Here is a 17,163-nt window from a genome sequence, read left to right on the forward strand (position 1 = left end):
TGATAGTATTGTTAATGACTGCACAGTATTCCATTTTATGGGTATACAATAGCTTAATTTAGCTATCTTGTTTTTAGTTATTTATTTTCTAATTTAAATTCAAGTATTAGATCACTGTGATGTTTAAATTTTAAATGACTAAAATTTTTTTATCATGATTTAGCAGAAGTAGAATTACTCAAAAACTATGCCACATTTTTTAATATATATTGCCAAAGTCCAAAGAGTTTTAACGTTTTAATTATTGTGATGAGCAGTTGGAGGTTTTTTTTTCCCCCCTCTTTTGGTAGCACTGATTATTTAGTATTTTCACAAGCTGGTAAATATATCATTGTTTAATTTTTTCAGTTTTCAGATTACTAGTGAAATGGAGGCATTTTCCTTATGTTGTTCCAGTTAAATTTGTTATTTTGTGAGTTGTATGTTTTCCTATCAGTGGTTAATTTTTTACTGTTGGTTTGGAGAAGATACTTATGAAGGATATCAACTCATCTTTTATGTCAAATACTTTTCCTCACTTTATGGCATTTTATTTATGTATTTATATGCCACAGTTAATTTCTTTATGATCTGTTCTGTGCAAGTTTATTAGTTCTGTCTTTGATATCAAGTTTTGTAAGATATTTTTCTTTCCCCCAAATTATGTAAATTTTCACCTGTGTGTACTTTCAGTATTTTTACCATTTTATCTTTTATTTTTAACTTGTAGTCAATCTGAAGAACATTTCTAATTTTTTTTTCAGATTTGTTAGGACCAACAACAGTGAATGAATAATGCATTGTTATGTCCATTTCTGGGCTCTGTTTTCTGCCCCATTGATCTCTTTGCTTATAATACACTGGCTTTCTAGTATGCTTAATACTTAGCAGTGTGAATAGCTCATCACTGTTTTAATATTATCTTAGTTATTCTCATGCGTATGCTTAGTTTTTTGTGAGATGTTCCCTTGTCTGCTCATTCTCCATACAATCTCAGTATAATTTTGATGATAAATGTATTAAATTTGGAGGGAACTCAGCTTTTAAAATAGAAAGCCTCACTCAGAGACATTGTGTGGTCGTTGTACAGTCATTCAGTCTTGTCTGGCTCTTTTATGGACTGCAGCGTGCCAGGCCTCCCTGTCCCTCACCATCTCCCAGAGTTTGCCCAAGTTCATGTCCACTGCATCAGTGATGCCATCCAGCCATCTCATCCTCTAATGCCCTCTTCTCCTTTTGCCTTTAATCTTTCCCAGCATAGGGGATTTTTCCAGTGAGTCGGCTGTTTGCATCATGTGACCAAAATACTGGAGCTTAGCTTCAGCATCAGTCTTTCCAATGAATTTTCAGGACTGATTTCCTTTAGAATTGACTGGTTTGTTCTCCTTGCTGTCCAAGGGACTCCCTTGTATATGTGTATGGTGTATGTGCATAAATTTTTTACTGGATTCTACATAGTTCTTAAGTCTATTCTATTTCTGTTATGAAATGCATACCCCCATTTAGTGGGTAAGCAAAGAGAATGTAGATTCTGCACTTAATCTGCCAGGGGCTTGAATCAGTTCCTGATAGTGTGACCTTGGGGGAGTTAAACTTTTATGCCTTGGCTTCCTCATCTGGATGATGAGACAAATAATAGTACTATCTCTAGGATTCAGTTCAGTTCAGTCCCTCAGTCGTGTCTGACTCTTTGCGACCCCGTGAACCACAGCATGCCAGGCCTCCCTGTCCATCACCAACTCCCGGAGTTTACCTAAATTCATGTCCATTGAGTCAGTGATGCCATCCAACCATCTCATCCTCTGTCATTCCCTTCTCCTCCTGCCCTCAATCTTTCCCGCATCAGGGCCTTTTCAAATGAGTCAGCTCTTCTCATCAGGTGGCCAAAGTATTGGAGTTTTAGGTTCAACATCAGTCCTTCCAATTAACACCCAGGACTGATCTCCTTTAGGATGGACTGGTTGGATCTCCTTGCAGTCCAAGGGACTCTCAAGAGTCTTCTCCAACACCACAGTTCCAAAGCTTCGATTCTTCAGTGCTCAGCTTTCTTTATAGTCCAACTCTCACATCCATACATGACTACTGGAAAAACCATAGCCTTGACTAGATGGACCTTTGTTGACAAAGTAATGTCTCTACTTTTTAATATGCTGTCTAGGTTGGTCATAAGTTTCCAAGGAGTAAGCATCTTTTAATTTCATGGCTGCAGTCACCATCTGCAGTGATTTTGGAGCCCAAGAAAGTAAAGTCTGACACTGTTTCCACTGTTTCCCCATCTATTTCCCATGAAGTGATGGGACCGGATGCCATGATCTTAGTTTTCTCAATGTTGAGCTTTAAGCCACCTTTTTCCACTCTCCTCTTTCACTTCCATCAAGAGGCTCTTTAGTACTTCTTCACTTTCTGCCATAAGGGTGGTGTCATTTGCATATCTGAGGTTATTGATATTTCTCCCGGCAATCTTGATTCCAGCTGGTGCTTCTAGCCCAGCGTTTCTCTTGATGTACTCTGCATATAAGTTAAATAAGCAGGGTGACAGTGTACAGCCTTGACATATTCCTTTTCCTATTTGGAACCAGTCTGTTGTTCCAGGTCCAGTTCTAACTGTTGCTTCCTGACCTGCATACAGGTTTCTCAAGAGGCAGGTCAGGTGGTCTGGTATTCCCATCTCTTTCAGAATTTCCCACAGTTTCTTGTGATCCACACAGTCAAAGGCTTTGGCATAGTCAATAAAGCAGAAATAGATGTTTTTCTGGAACTCTCTTGCTTTTTCAAAGATCCAGCAGATGTTGACAATTTGATCTCTGGTTCCTCTGCCTTTTCTAAAACCAGCTTGAACATCAGGAATTTCACGGTTCACATATTGCTGAAGCCTGGCTTCAAGAATTTTGAGCATTACTTTAGTAGTGTGTGAGATGAGTGTAATTGTGCGGTAGTTTGAGCATTCTTTGGCATTGCCTTTCTTTGGGATTGGAGTTTTCCAAATTTGCTGGCATATTGAGTGCAGCTCTTTCACAGCATCATCTTTTAGGATTATGAGGCTAAATGAGATCATATATGCAAAGCACTTAGAACTATTTTTGATACGTGGAACAACTCAGTAATTGCTAGCTCTTACTAGTTCTGTATAAATTGTATATGATTAGTTCTGGATAATTGTATATATTCTTAATGCTTATGTTATTTATCTTTTCTATTTTCTTTTAGTTTTCAAAAAAATTTTATTGTCAAATGTATATTTCAAACAGTATATCAAGTATATGTATAATTTAGAGAATAATAACCAAGTGAATACTTACCACAACACAACTTAAGTAATAGGATATTATACAAATACAAGTCTTTCTCATTTCATTCTACTCTTTTCCTTTCAGGAGTGATCTTTATTTAAAATTCCCTTGGTTTACTGTTATACAGTCTTTGTAGATAGTCCTAAACTTATTATTACTTAATTTTGCCTGCCTAAGACATCCTAAAGACAATCATACTGTCTGTTTTTCTCTGTGAAGGGCTTTTTTTGTGCAGAATTTCATATTTTGTAGACTTACGCATGTTGATGCTTCCAGCTGTTATTTGTGTTTGCTCTTATATAGTCTACTACTGTTGGAGTAGACTACAGTTTATCCATTTTTCTGTTGATAGTCATTCAGATTATTTCTAGGTTTTTTGCTCAGATAACACATTATCATAGGTTTCTTTGGCCACATGTGTATATCTGACATTCGCAAGCTGGTTCACAGGGCATTTTCACATTCAGTTTTATTAGGTAATTCCAAACTGTTTGCCAAAACAATAATACCAGTTTTTACTTTCACCACTAGTGTGTGAAAGTCCTTCTTGTTTCATAGCCTGAATATTTGATTTTGTTGTTTTTGTAAGTTTTACTAGTTTTCCATTTTAACAGTTGAGTGTTAGACGTGTCTTATTTTGACTTCTATCAGTAGTTAACCTTTCTGATTCCTAATGAGGCAGAGCATCTTACCCCACATATGTGGTCCATTTAAGCTTTCTGTTCTTTCCAGTGCCTGTTTATTTCTTGTTTCATTTTTCTTTGGAGTTCTCCTTTTTTTGTTAAGAAGAAGGAGTTCAAGAGAGAGGGGACATATGTATACCTATGGCTGATTCATGTTGATGTATGGCAGAAACCAATACAATATTGCAAAGCAATTATCCTTCAATTAAAAGTAAATTTTAAAAATATATACTCATTATATTACTCCTTTGTTGGTTATATACATTACAGATGTCTTTTTCCAGTTTATAGCTTGTCATTTTGCTTTTCTTAAGATTTCTTTTGATTATCATACATTTCTTAAATTTATAGTTTATTGATTTTTTTTTGGTAATTAATGTTTTTTTGTCTTATTTAAGAAATTATTTTCTACCCAGATATCAAGAAATACTCTCAGAGATTGTCTTTTTAAAATTTCATGTTTCTTTGTTGTCACATTTCAGTTGTACTGGAAATTATTATGTTCTGTTGTCAGGTATGGATTTAGGATTTGTTTTTCTTTATCTATAACTGGCTTAATCAGTTTTATTATAAGACTATCTTTTCCTTTTTGATCTGTGGTACTCACTTTATCATAAATGATGGGTATGTTTCTGGGCTCTATCTGTTCTGTTAATATAGTTTATGCCTATGTACTTACCACACAAATCATAATTGCTATAGCTTTGTAACAAGACTTGATACCTAGTGGGGCAAACCTTGTACCTTGTTTTTTTTTCAAGAGTGACTTTGCTACTCTTGATCTTTGATACAAACTTTAGAGTCTGCTAGGCAAAGTCTACAAGGACTTAGAGTTTTTATTAGCATTACATTGGATATGTAGATTCCTCTGCTGAAAATCGATATCCTTACAATATTCAATCTTTCCATTTATTTAGTCTTCTTTTTTTTTTGTTTGTTTGCATTGATTGATTTTATTTTTAAACTTTACATAATTGTATTAGTTTTGCCAAATATCAAAATGAATCCGCCACAGGTATACGTGTGTTCCCCATCCTGAACCCTCCTCCCTCCTCCCTCCCCATACCATCCCTCTGGGTCGTCCCAGTGCACCAGCCCCAAGCATCCAGTTTCGTGCATCGAACCTGGACTGGCAACTCGTTTCTTACGTGATATTTTACATGTTTCAATGTCATTCTCCCAAATCTTCCCACCCTCTCCCTCTCCCACAGAGTCCATAAGACTGTTCTATACATCAGTGTCTCTTTTGCTGTCTCGTACACAGGGTTATTGTTACCATCTTTCTAAATTCCATATATATGCGTTAGTATACTGTATTGATGTTTTTCCTTCTGGCTTACTTCACTCTGTATAATAGGCTCCAGTTTCATTCACCTCATTAGAACTGATTCAAATGTATTCTTTTTAATGGCTGAGTAATACTCCATTGTGTATATGTACCATAGCTTTCTTATCCATTCATCTGCTGATGGACATCTAGGTTGCTTCCATGTCCTGGCTATTATAACCAGTGCTGCGATGAACATTGGGGTACACGTGTCTCTTTCCCTTCTGGTTTCCTCAGTGTGTATGCCCAGCAGTGGGATTGCTGGATCATAAGGCAGTTCTATTTCCAGTTTTTTAAGGAATCTCCACACTGTTCTCCATAGTGGCTGTACTAGTTTGCATTCCCACCAACAGTGTAAGAGGGTTCCCTTTTCTCCACACCCTCTCCAGCATTTATTATTTGTAGACTTTTGGATCACAGCCATTCTGACTGGTGTGAAATGGTACCTCATAGTGGTTTTGATTTGCATTTCTTATTTAGTCTTCTTTAATGTCTTTCAGTAAAGATTTATCATTTCTCCATTAAAAGGCTTTCATAGCTTTTATTAAATTCTATCAACTTTTCCTAATTACTTTTTGTTTTTGTCCCTTTAAATGTAGTAGTTTACTTTGTTTCTGGCAACCTTATTAAACTCCCTTATTAATGGTTAAATTTTGTAGGTTATTTCTTGATTTGCTGCAAATGATGACAGTTTTATTTCTTCCTTTCTATGCCTTATTCTTATTTAACTTTTCATTGGCTATAACTTCTAATACATGATTAAATTGAAATAGTATTGGTGTACATCTTTTTCTTTAATCTTAAAGAGAGTATCTTGAAGCGTCACCATTAAATAAGATCTTTTTTGCAGAATTTGCTTTTGGCATCTCCTTTCCCTCAGTCTCCCACTTACAAATCTCTGTTCTGAGGAACAGAAATGAACAGGAAAACAGATGCACTTATTTTCAGAGCCTCTCACTGTGCTTGGTACATTAGAGCTGTCAGTTTGTTGCATGGATGAGCAAATGCAGTAGGGCTCACTGCTGCTGCTTCTGGTTGCCATTGGCTGAGGTATGGAAGCTCAGAAATAACGATCTTAAACCTTGATCTTAAAGAATCAGCGTCATTTATATATGTACTACATTTTTAACGTTTCAGGAGAGGAAATTAGCACGTTGAATTTTAGAATGTGAATATGTGAAAACAGAATATATCTTTTTTCTGTTTCTCATGCAGTGATGCTTGCAATATTGTAAATTAAGGATCCATTTAAAATATACTCAGGTGAGTTTTAGGCTAAATTTTCTGAAGATTTATTCTGTTTAGGGACTTTGTTTTTATCTATTCATGCTTTTATGAACATCCTTGTGGTCTTGATTAGATTTGTAAATTTAGTACTGAGGTGGTATTGTGAAGTTCTAGTTAAAGCCTGAGCTGTTAATGATATTAGTTATCAACAAATTGATTTGTGACATCTTCTTTATAATTCAGATTAGACCCTTTCTACTTTCCTCTTTCCCTTGTACCTGTTTTTTGTTTGTTTGTTTGTTTTTTAAACAAATGAGGAAATTAAGTTGTAAAGGTAGTGATTCCCTGAATTTGGTCAGTTCGGTCTACTGAACTGAAGAAAGTAGACCACTTTGCTTCTGTGGGAATTGTAAACTACTTATTTTCCAGGTATGTGCTGAAATCACCATTGCTGAAAATCTACAAGCCTTCCTAGTAAAGAAAATTCTTACTCAGTCAATTTATATATTAGGACACTGATAACTGACTAAAAGTTCTGCTTCTTAATTTGTAGAGAAGAGAAAGGTACAGCAAGTTTGCAAGAGGATTTAGTTTGTTTCTATAAAAAGAACTATTTGTTTTTTCTTTCATCTTTTTTTCTCCCCCTCCTTCCACTCAGTGTTGACCATTGAGCATTAGATCTAGATTATTTTTTCTCCACTGGAGATGACCCTCCGCCACAGGAGATACTTGGCAATATTTGAAGACACTTTTGGTTATCACAGGGAGAAATCCTACCAGCATCTGGCAGATAGAACTCTGGGATGCTGCTGACCATCCTAAGAACGCACAAGATGGTTCCCAGCAGCTGAGAATACGTGGCCTGAAATGTCAATCGTGCTGATGTTAAGAAACCTTCTGTAGATAATGGAGTTTATTTTTTGTTTTGAACTGGAAAGAGAACTTCAGTGCCTATTTGTTAAAAGGCATTATTGATATCTTAGACTGTGGTCTTTAGACTTGGACCTGGTGTTCAAATCTTATATCAGTCCTTACTGATTATGAGTATCTATATTCTCGTGTGTAAGGGAAAAAAGCAGAAAGAACAGATATGATAATACACTGTAGAGTGCTGAGTAAGTATTATTGATGTCCTCCCTTCCCACCTGAATTCCGTATACCATTGACTTGGCTTACGTTGTATACTCCTCTGAGAACTTAGGGAAGTTTTTACACCTTTCAGTTTTCAGTTTTTTTATCTGTATAATGAGGATGATAGTGTTTATAGCATAGATTTTAGGGGAATGTTTCATGAGAAAATGCAAATAAAACATGTGCCCCTGTGACTAGAATATATTAAATATTTAGTAAATTTTGCTTGGTTATTAATTTTATGTTCTAATTGTAATCATTTGAACTTGCTCTCAGAAGTGATATATAAAACTAAGAAAGATGATTCATCAACTGATGATTGAATAAACAAAATGTGTCCTATCTTTACGATGGACTATTTGGCCAGAGAAAGATATAAAGCACTGATACATACTACACCATGTATGAACCTTGAAAACATTGTGCTAAGTAAAAGAAGCCAGTTACAAAGGATTAGTGGTTGCTGAGGGCTGATGGGAGGAGGGTGGTGGGTTAATAGCTAAATGGGTTTGCTTTTGAGATGATAAAGATGTTTTAAAATTGACTGTGGGATGGATGCCTCACCACATTCACTTTATGAATATATTAAAAATCATTGAATCACACAGTTTCAGTGGATGAATTGCATGATATGTGAATTACGTATCATTACAGCTGATGCATAGGTACTAGGGAAGATGAGAGCTGTCTGTCCTTTCTGTGGTATCGAACATTTTGTTCCTTGGTTTTCACCTTGCTCACCATCTTCTGATTCTTTGCAATCTGAATTCGAGGATGCTTTCCAGTGGAGTTAGCAGTAATATTGCTGGTTATCACTCATCACTCGTTCAGTGGGTGATAACTGCTTGTATATACACACTTAAGATTTTGGCAAATTAGAAAAGTATTTCTCATTCTGGCCTAGATAGCCTGTGTGACTTAACACCAAATGTCCAGCACACTTGAACATATTTCAGTTTTCTCACACATGGACATTTGTACACGGAGTCTGCCTTCATATTCATAACTGAGTTCCATTATATCTTGTTTTTATAGATGAGTAACTCAGACAGTAAAGAATCTGCCTGCAATTCAGAAGACCCGGGTTCAATCCCTGGTTTGGGAAGATCCCCTGGAGAAGGAAATGGCAACCTACTCCAATATTCTTGCCTGGGGAATCACATGGACAGAGGAGCCTGGCAGGCTATAGTTCATGGGGTCTCAAAGAGTCGGACACTACTGAGCAACTAACAAAAAGTTAGAAAGCTGATTTCCATTGTTGGACATTAATTAGCCAACTGTAGTCAGTGGCCTAGACTTAGGGACCCAGTAAGCGAATAAGGACATGATGATTATTAGACCATTAATTTAAAACAACACACTAGAATTCAAACAGCTTTAGTGATAAATGCATAAATGCAAGGTGTACTTGTAAGCAGGTTCTATTTACCTGTATCTTTTGATTACAGTTGATGGAATATCCCACCTAAACAGGGTTAAGGTAATTTATGGCTCACAGTAGTGTAAAGTCTCTGTTTAAGGGATGTCATCAGATGTGGCAGTATGCAGAATTTCAAGTAACTTCATGACTCTGGTTCCTCTTACGAGGCTGTGCTTTTCTTTTAGTTGGTTCCTCAGACAGGTTCTCCCCTTACGGTTGTAAAATGGCTACAGCAGCTCTGTGACTCTTCTTCTCAGCATTTAAGACAAGCAGATACAAAGAAGTTTCTTCTCTCAGTAGTAAAGTGCTGTGACCTGAGTTGGGTCATGTGCTTATTCTGGAACTACTAATTGTTTAGACCAAGAGATTGGGATATACTGATTGACTTTGGCCAGTAGACCTTCCCCCTAACCCTGAGAGTGGGGTCAGCATTACCGCAGCCATATGAGAGCTTGGGTTGAGGTGATTCACCAGAAGAATTTGGGATTGCTTTTTCTTTTTGTTAACAAGGAGGTTGAATTAGATGCCAAATGGTAAAATAAACTATGTCCACAATAATGTTCAGCGTATATGTTAGAGCTTTTATTCTTGGTAATGATAGATAAAAAATTCATAGACTCTATATCAGGTAGAATGAATAAAAAACTTGGGGCAAAAGATAGGATTATGATAATTATGATAATAATTCAGTTCAGTTCAGTAGCTCAGTCGTGTCCGACTCTTTGCGACCCCATGAATTGCAGCACACCAGGCCTCCCTGTCCATCACCAACTCCCAGAGTTCACTGAGACTCACGTCCATCGAGTCAGTGATGCTATCCAGCGATCTCATCCTCTGTCGTCCCATTCTCCTCCTGCCCCCAATCCCTCCCAGCATCAGAGTCTTTTCCAATGAGTCAACTCTTCGCATGAGGTGGCCCAAGTACTGGAGTTTCAGCTTTAGCATCATTCCTTCCAAAGAAATCCCAGGGCTGATCTCCTTCAGAATGAACTGGTTGGATCTCCTTGCAGTCCAAGGGACCCTCAAGAGTCTTCTCCAACACCGCAGTTCAAAAGCATCAATTCTCCGGCGCTCAGCCTTCTTCACAGTCCAACTCTCACATCCATACATGACCACAGGGAAAACCATAGCCTTGACTAGATGAACCTTTGTTGGCAAAGTAATGTCTCTGCTTTTGAATATGCTATCTAGGTTGGTCATAACTTTCCTTCCGAGGAGTAAGCAAGCGTCTTTTAATTTCATGGCTGCGGTCACCATCTGTAGTGATTTTGGAGCCCAGAAAAATAAAGTCTGACACTGTTTCCACTGTTTCCCCATCTATTTCCCATGAAGTGATGGGACCAGATGCCATGATCTTTTCTGAATGTTTTTTTCTGAATGTTTTCTGAATGTTGAGCTTTAAGCCAACTTTTTCACTCTCCATTTTCACTTTCATCAAGAGGCTTTTTAGTTCCTCTTCACTTTCTGCCATAAGGGTGGTGTCATCTGCATATCTGAGGTTATTGATATTTCTCCCGGCAATCTTGATTCCAGCTTGTGCTTCCTCCAGTCCAGCGTTTCTCATGATGTACTCTGCATATAAGTTAAAAAAGCAGGGTGACAATATACAGCCTTGACGTACTCCTTTTCCTATTTGGAACCAGTCTGTTGTTCCATGTCCAGTTCTAACTGTTGCTTCCTGACCTGCATACAGATTTCTCAAGACGCAGATCAGGTGGTCTGGTATTCCCACCTGAATTATTCTAAAAGTTTGTTCTAGAGGAACCTTATTATAAAATGGTCTTAACTGCTTTGAAATTTGTTGTGGTCTTTTTTCCTTATTTTGGGATGCCATTATCTTTAAGTACTTTAAGTGGACTTCTCGGTTATTTGAACTAGTACTTTTCTCTTATGTCTTTGTAATGCCTGTTTTTCGGAGAAGGCAATGGCAACCCACTCCAGTACGCTTGCCTGGAAAATCCCATGCACAGAGGAGCCTGGTAGGCTGCGGTCCATGGGGTCGCGAAGAGTCGGACACGACTAATCGACTTCACTTTGACTTTTCACTCTCATGCACTGGAGAAGGAAATGGCAACCCACTCCAGTGTTCTTGCCTGGAGAATCCCAGGGACAGAGGAGCCTAGTGGGCTGCCGTCTATGGAGTTGCACAGAGTCGGACACAACTGAAGCAACTTAGCAGCAGCAGCAATGCCTGTTTTTACTACATAGCATCATTTCAGTTTTTTAAACTTGTGCCTTCTAATTCAGCACATACAAATCTAAAATCTTAGGTTTCCAATTCTGTAAAACAAGTTAGTGTCCCGGTGAAATTCTGTTACAAATAACTTGACCAGAATTATCGTTCTCATGCATGTTCTTTATTGTGTTAGGCAGCTTAGACTGTACTCTTGGAGAGAATAGGTTGTGTAAGATCTCATTACCTTCTGACCAATTTCTCTTTGCCGTTGGGAAACAAAAGGCAAATCATCTCTTTGCTGCAGTGGTTTTATGGCATATATCATAAAGTGAAAGTGAAGTTGCTCAGTTGTGTCCGACTCTTTGCAACCCCATAGACTGTAGCCTACCAGGCTTCTCTGTCCATGGGATTTTCCAGGCAATAGTACTGGAGTGGATTGCCATTTCCTTCTCCAGGGGATCTTCCCAACCCAGGGCTTGAACCCGGGTCTCCCTCATTGTAGACAGATGCTTTACCGTCTGAGCCACCAGGGAAGTCCTTGTATATCATAGAGTGCAATATATCATAAAGTGCATGCTATATTTAGTATGGTACAATTATATGGTACAGTTATAATCAAGGCCAGTTTCTAATACTGAGTGGATGTAGAGAGATTGGGAGAGAGTTTTAAATATTTTGAAATAGTGACATGGTTATAAAATAATTCAAATTATTGGATTTACAAAGGAAGAATAATTTTTTTTCTATTTGCTGTATTAAATATGTGAGCCTCTTAGTTTTACAGAAAAAAAGTATAACTTAAAAAACAAACTAAAAGAAAACAATTGGTGTCAGAATAAGGACAGTTACTCTCTTTTTCTCTTTTTTTTTCTCCCACAGTGATCCCGGTGGGGGAATTGAAATGGCTGAGTTTATTCGAGAGGCCACACCCCCAGTTGGTTGTAGTTCAAGAAATTCTTATGCTGGCTTGGATCCAAGCAACCAGGTAGGAACCTGTTCTGTTCTATTTTGCTTTTTTCCTTCCTCCCGATGGTGGTCTCAGGTGTTCTCTTGTCTGTTACAGTCAGTTGATGTTTGGGTTTATCTTGCTGATAATTTTTTGATTTGTTTACTGATCATTGTTTATTACTATTACACAGAATTTTCACATTAATTAAGTACTTTGTTGCTGAGCACATACCACATGCTCACTGCCTGGGGTAGTTTTGATTAAGATAGTTGTGGTGAATGCCCTTAGGAACTTGTACTTATTTACCTTCACAATGTCTGTGTTGGCAACATCTCAGTCTCTTTTTGTGGAATGAAATGGCTTAGTTCTTAAATATGGCTGCACTTTCTGTATTCTTAATTAAACCCGCACTTTCTTCTTACTGACAAAATATTGGCAGATTACCCTGGGGAGTAAGCCTACGATTTTGCAACAAACTTTTGAACAGCCACACCTTTTACTTTTTTTTTTTGGTAGGGCTGACGAAAGGACAGCAGTAGCTAACCACCTTTCATAACTATACTCTTGGCACTGTGTCCATTAGACTTGCCTTGTTGCAGAAAAGAGAGTGGGGCATGAGAGGGTGGTCACATCCCAGGTCACATCCGAGTCCCTGGGACAGTTGCCAAGTGTGGCTTCGTGGCTTCACACAGGAAAGAATTCAAGAGGTGCCATAGTAAAGTGAAAGAAGGGTTATTCAGGCAGGAAACACACTCCACAGATAGAGTGTGGACCATCTCAGAAGGTAAGAGAAGCCCAGGGTATGGTGCTGTCAGTGAAGTCGCTCAGTCGTGTCTGACTCTTTGCGACCCCATGGACTATAGCCCACCAGGCTCCTCCATCCATGGGATTTTCTAGGCAAGAGTACTGGAGTGGGGTGCCATTGCCTTCTCTGATAATAGCTTTACATTATTGTATTAGTTTCTGCTGTAAAACAAAGTGTATCAGCTGTATATATATAGATATACCCCCTTCTTCTTGGACTTTCCCCCCTCAACTCAACCCACCCCTGTAGGTCATCACAGAGCACTGAGCTGAGCTCCGTGTGCAATACAGCAGGTTCCCACTGTTGTTGTTCAGTCACTAAGTCGTGTCTGACTCTTTGTGATCCCATGGACTGCAGCATGCCAGGCTCCTCTGTCTTCCAGTATCTCTTGGAGCTTGCTCAAGTTCACGTCCCTTGAGTCGGTGATGCTATCTAACCAGCTCATTGTCTGCCGCCCCCTTCCCCTTTTGCCTTCAATCTCCGAGCATCAGGGTGTTTTTCAGTGAGTTCACTCTTTGCAGCAGGTGGCCAAAGTATTGGAGCTTCAGCATCAGTCCTTCCAATGAAATTCAGGGTTGATTTCATTTAGGATTGACTGGTTTGATCTTGCTGTCCAAGGGAATCTCAAGAGTCTTATCCAGCACCACAATTCAAAAGCATCAGTTCTTCAGTGCTCAGCCTTCTTTATGTTCCAACTCTCACATCTGTACATGATTACTGGCAAAAACTTTTGCTAACCTTTGGCCTGTTTCATTTTGTACCTCATGGCCAAACTTGCCTTATTCCAGGTTTCTCTTGACTTCCTACTTTTGCATTCCAATCACCTGTGATGAAAAAGACATCTTTTTTTGATGTTAGTTCTAAAAGGTCTTGTAGGTCTGCATAGAAACGGTCAGCTTAGCTTCTTTGACATTAGTGGTTGGGGTATAGACTTGGATTACTGTGATGTTGAATGATTTGCCTTAGAAATGAACTGAAATCATTCTCTTATTTTTGAGATTGCACCCAAGTCCTGAATTTCAGACTCTTGTTGAGTGAGGGCTACTTCATTTCTTAGGGATTCTTGCCCACAGTAGTAAATATAATGTCAACTGAATTAAATTCACCCATTCCCATCCATTTTAGTTCACTGATTCCTAAGATGTTGATGTTCACTCTTGCCATCTCCTGCTTGGCTACATCCAGTCTACCTTGATTCATGGACTTAACATTCCAGATTCCTATACATATGGTTCTTTACAGCATTGGACTTTACTTTTACAGACACATCCACATCTGAGCCTCGTTTCCGCTTTGGCCCAGCCACTTCATTCTTTCTGGAGCTGTGTTAGTGATTGCCTCCCCACTCTTCCCCGTTAGCATATTGGACACCTTCCAACCTAGGGGGGGCTCAGCTTCTGGTGTCATATCTTTTTGCCTTACCATAGTGTTCATGGGATTCTCAAGGCAAGAATACTGGAGTGCTTTGCCATTTCCTCCAGTGGATCACATTTTGTCTGAACTCTTCAATTATGACCCGTCCATCTTGGGTGGCCCTGCACAGTGGCGTGACTCAGTAGCTTCATTGAGTTATGCACGTCCCTTTGCCCCGACAAGGCTGTGATTCATGAAGGAGTTCCCACTAGTTATTTGTTGTGCACTTGGTAGTATATATGTGTCATCCCAGTCTCCCCATTCTTTTCACCCTCTCCTCCTTCCCTTGCTGATGTATTTCGATGAGTGTGTACTAAGGCCCAAGGTCTAACAGAAGTAGGCTATTTTGGACCTAGTTGGTTCTAATTGTTTTATGTCATTTCCATGGGCTGTGTCATTCTTTTAAAGCTTGTGTCCTGCCTCTATCCTGTCTCAGCCCTACTTGTTTTAGGGAGGGAGTCCCATCTTGAATATAATTAACTCATGTCTGCACCTAAATGCATAGCACATCTGACTGATTTGACTTTCCTTAAAATATTAACTCTTGTATTAAAAAGGGCAGATGTCAGAAGCTATTGTGCTACTTGGATTTTGTTGTTTTAGTTTTATACTGTTTATAACAAAAGAAATTATTGACATAATTATTGTTATCCTTTAGGAAAGCTGAAGTGAGGAAATAAGTTAGACTTTTTGTATATTGGTAGAGATATTATCAATACAAAGATACCATGTTTCTTGTACATGTTTTGTTATACAGCTCTCACTACATGTGATCATAGTTTATAAATGTCTTCAGTACTAGAGAGTGAGCTCCTTGAACACTGTGGCACTGCCACAGTCACTGGTGCCGTTCTTTCCTTCATGCCACTGCTGCCCGTCTCCTTTCCATCTTCTAGTCTCCATTTCCCCACCCCACCCCCATTTTTTAAACTGTTGCTTATATTCCTCTCTTTCTGTCACTTACCTTCCTTAAAATATTTTAGTGCCTGACAGTATTCAAGGCATTTTGCTTGTCTGGGACGTGGAATGGGTCTTACCCTCAAAGAGTTTGCAATTTCATGCGTGCTCAGTTGTGTCCAACTCTTTGTGACCACATGAACAGTAGCCCACCAGGCTCTTCTGTCCATGGGCTTTTCCAGGCAAAAACATTGGAACAGGTTGCCATTTCAATTTCATAGTAGATATCTATAAGTAACTGAAGTTATGTTATATTACTAAGGAAATATAAGTAAAAGGTGCAAAGTAATAGTTGCCATAGGAATGGTACAGAAAAGGGGCTAGGCTAATGATTTCCGAGGAGAAAATAAATGTTTCCAGCTAGACAGATGGCAAGGTTTGATGGAGGAGGTGGCCTTGCCTGATTGCCTTTAGTTAGAAGTAATTTTTGTTCTCTGATGTTCCTAATTGTACCCGGACTTTCCTTTGGTCCTTCTCAAAGAGAAGAAACACTGGAACATTTTAGTTTGTGCAGATCTATTAAGGAAAACTTCACCTCTAAGTGTACGCAGATACCATTTTTTTCTGAATTTTTTCCTTTTCTAAATGTGTTTATTTTTAGAAAGTTAGCAGATGAAGGAAAGCAGCAAGAAGAAAATAAAATCATCTATAATGTCATAATAAAAAAAAAGTTTTTAAACAAAGAGATTTTAGTGTGCTTGCTATTTGGCACTTGACTCTCTTTACTGACTATATTATGAATGTTAATACTATAAGTGTTTCCTGCAGTGAACAACTTGAAAACTGCATTTTATTTGTATGTACTGTGGTTTATATTTTCAGTCCCTTACTGTTTCATATGAGACAGTAACAACCCCATTATATTTGGGGGGATAAGCTTGAAACAATTCAGAAAAGCATGAAGGATAAAAATATAACCACACACACTGTATCTGTTAAGATTGCTTTTGTCACCAAGTAATAGAACTCAACTAAGTGACTTAAAGAAACAGGAGTTTGTCATCTACATTTGGAGCTGGTTGTATAGCATTTGTTCAGCAGCTAAACATTATTAGGGCTCTGGGTTGAAATTTCCCTAGGCCTTTGGCTTTCTCTCAGAGTTGCAGAATGAGCACAGACAGCAACTTCAATTATGATCCTGTTGAAAAGTGAAGAAGCAGGTGACAGTCTGGGGCAGAGTTGTCCTTGGTCGTCATCGTCTCAGACATAGGAGGTCTTTCCCCAAAGCCTTCCAATAGACTCTCTGATACGTTCATTGACCAGAATGAGGGCACACACCTAGATTAGAGTCTGGGTCCTCTCTTCATAAATCAAAAGATATATGTCCAACATTTGAACAAAATGAGAGGCTTGTTAAGGAGAGAAAAAGGAAACACTTGGAGGTTGTGAGCAAATGACTACTGTATGCATATTCAAAAAACTTTTTTTAAAGTTTAAATTCCTAGAAGGATGCCACGAAATGGTGCTTTCTGGTGTGCTTGCTTGTTTGTAAGCTTCTGTGTAGAAAGTTATGTGTTTATTATTCTAGTAGAAAAATAACTTGTTGGTTTTTTAACTTATTTATTTAGCAGGTGTGTTTAGAATGAAACTCTTTTTGCAGTAAAATGCCTTTGGGCCCTTCTTCTCCCTGTCTATTGCAGTGCTTTTTGTGGCTAATTGAAAACATATCAGGAAAAAGCAGGAGAATCAAACTTAATAAACTGTTCAAAAATATTGCAAAGCTCATTTTTTTGTCTATACTGCTTATTAGTAGTTTTAACCTATATGCATATGCTTATTTTTGCTGTTTTTCACTGACATATAGCT

General features: G+C 38.3%; 1 protein-coding gene across 6 annotated transcripts in view; it reads left to right on the forward strand.

The window, feature by feature from the left end:
• Positions 1–17,163, forward strand: part of PCNX1 (pecanex 1) — a 184,376-nt gene that overhangs the window by 31,574 nt on the left and 135,639 nt on the right. For all 6 annotated transcript variants that reach the window (XM_027552305.1, XM_027552307.1, XM_027552306.1 and 3 more), the window contains exon 3: positions 12,113–12,218. In XM_027552305.1, the coding sequence (XP_027408106.1) occupies positions 12,113–12,218 (106 nt within the window). The remainder of the gene's footprint in view (positions 1–12,112; positions 12,219–17,163) is intronic.

Source organism: Bos indicus x Bos taurus, chromosome 10 (assembly GCF_003369695.1).
Source record: "Bos indicus x Bos taurus breed Angus x Brahman F1 hybrid chromosome 10, Bos_hybrid_MaternalHap_v2.0, whole genome shotgun sequence".
NCBI classification, from domain to species: Eukaryota; Metazoa; Chordata; class Mammalia; order Artiodactyla; family Bovidae; genus Bos; species Bos indicus x Bos taurus.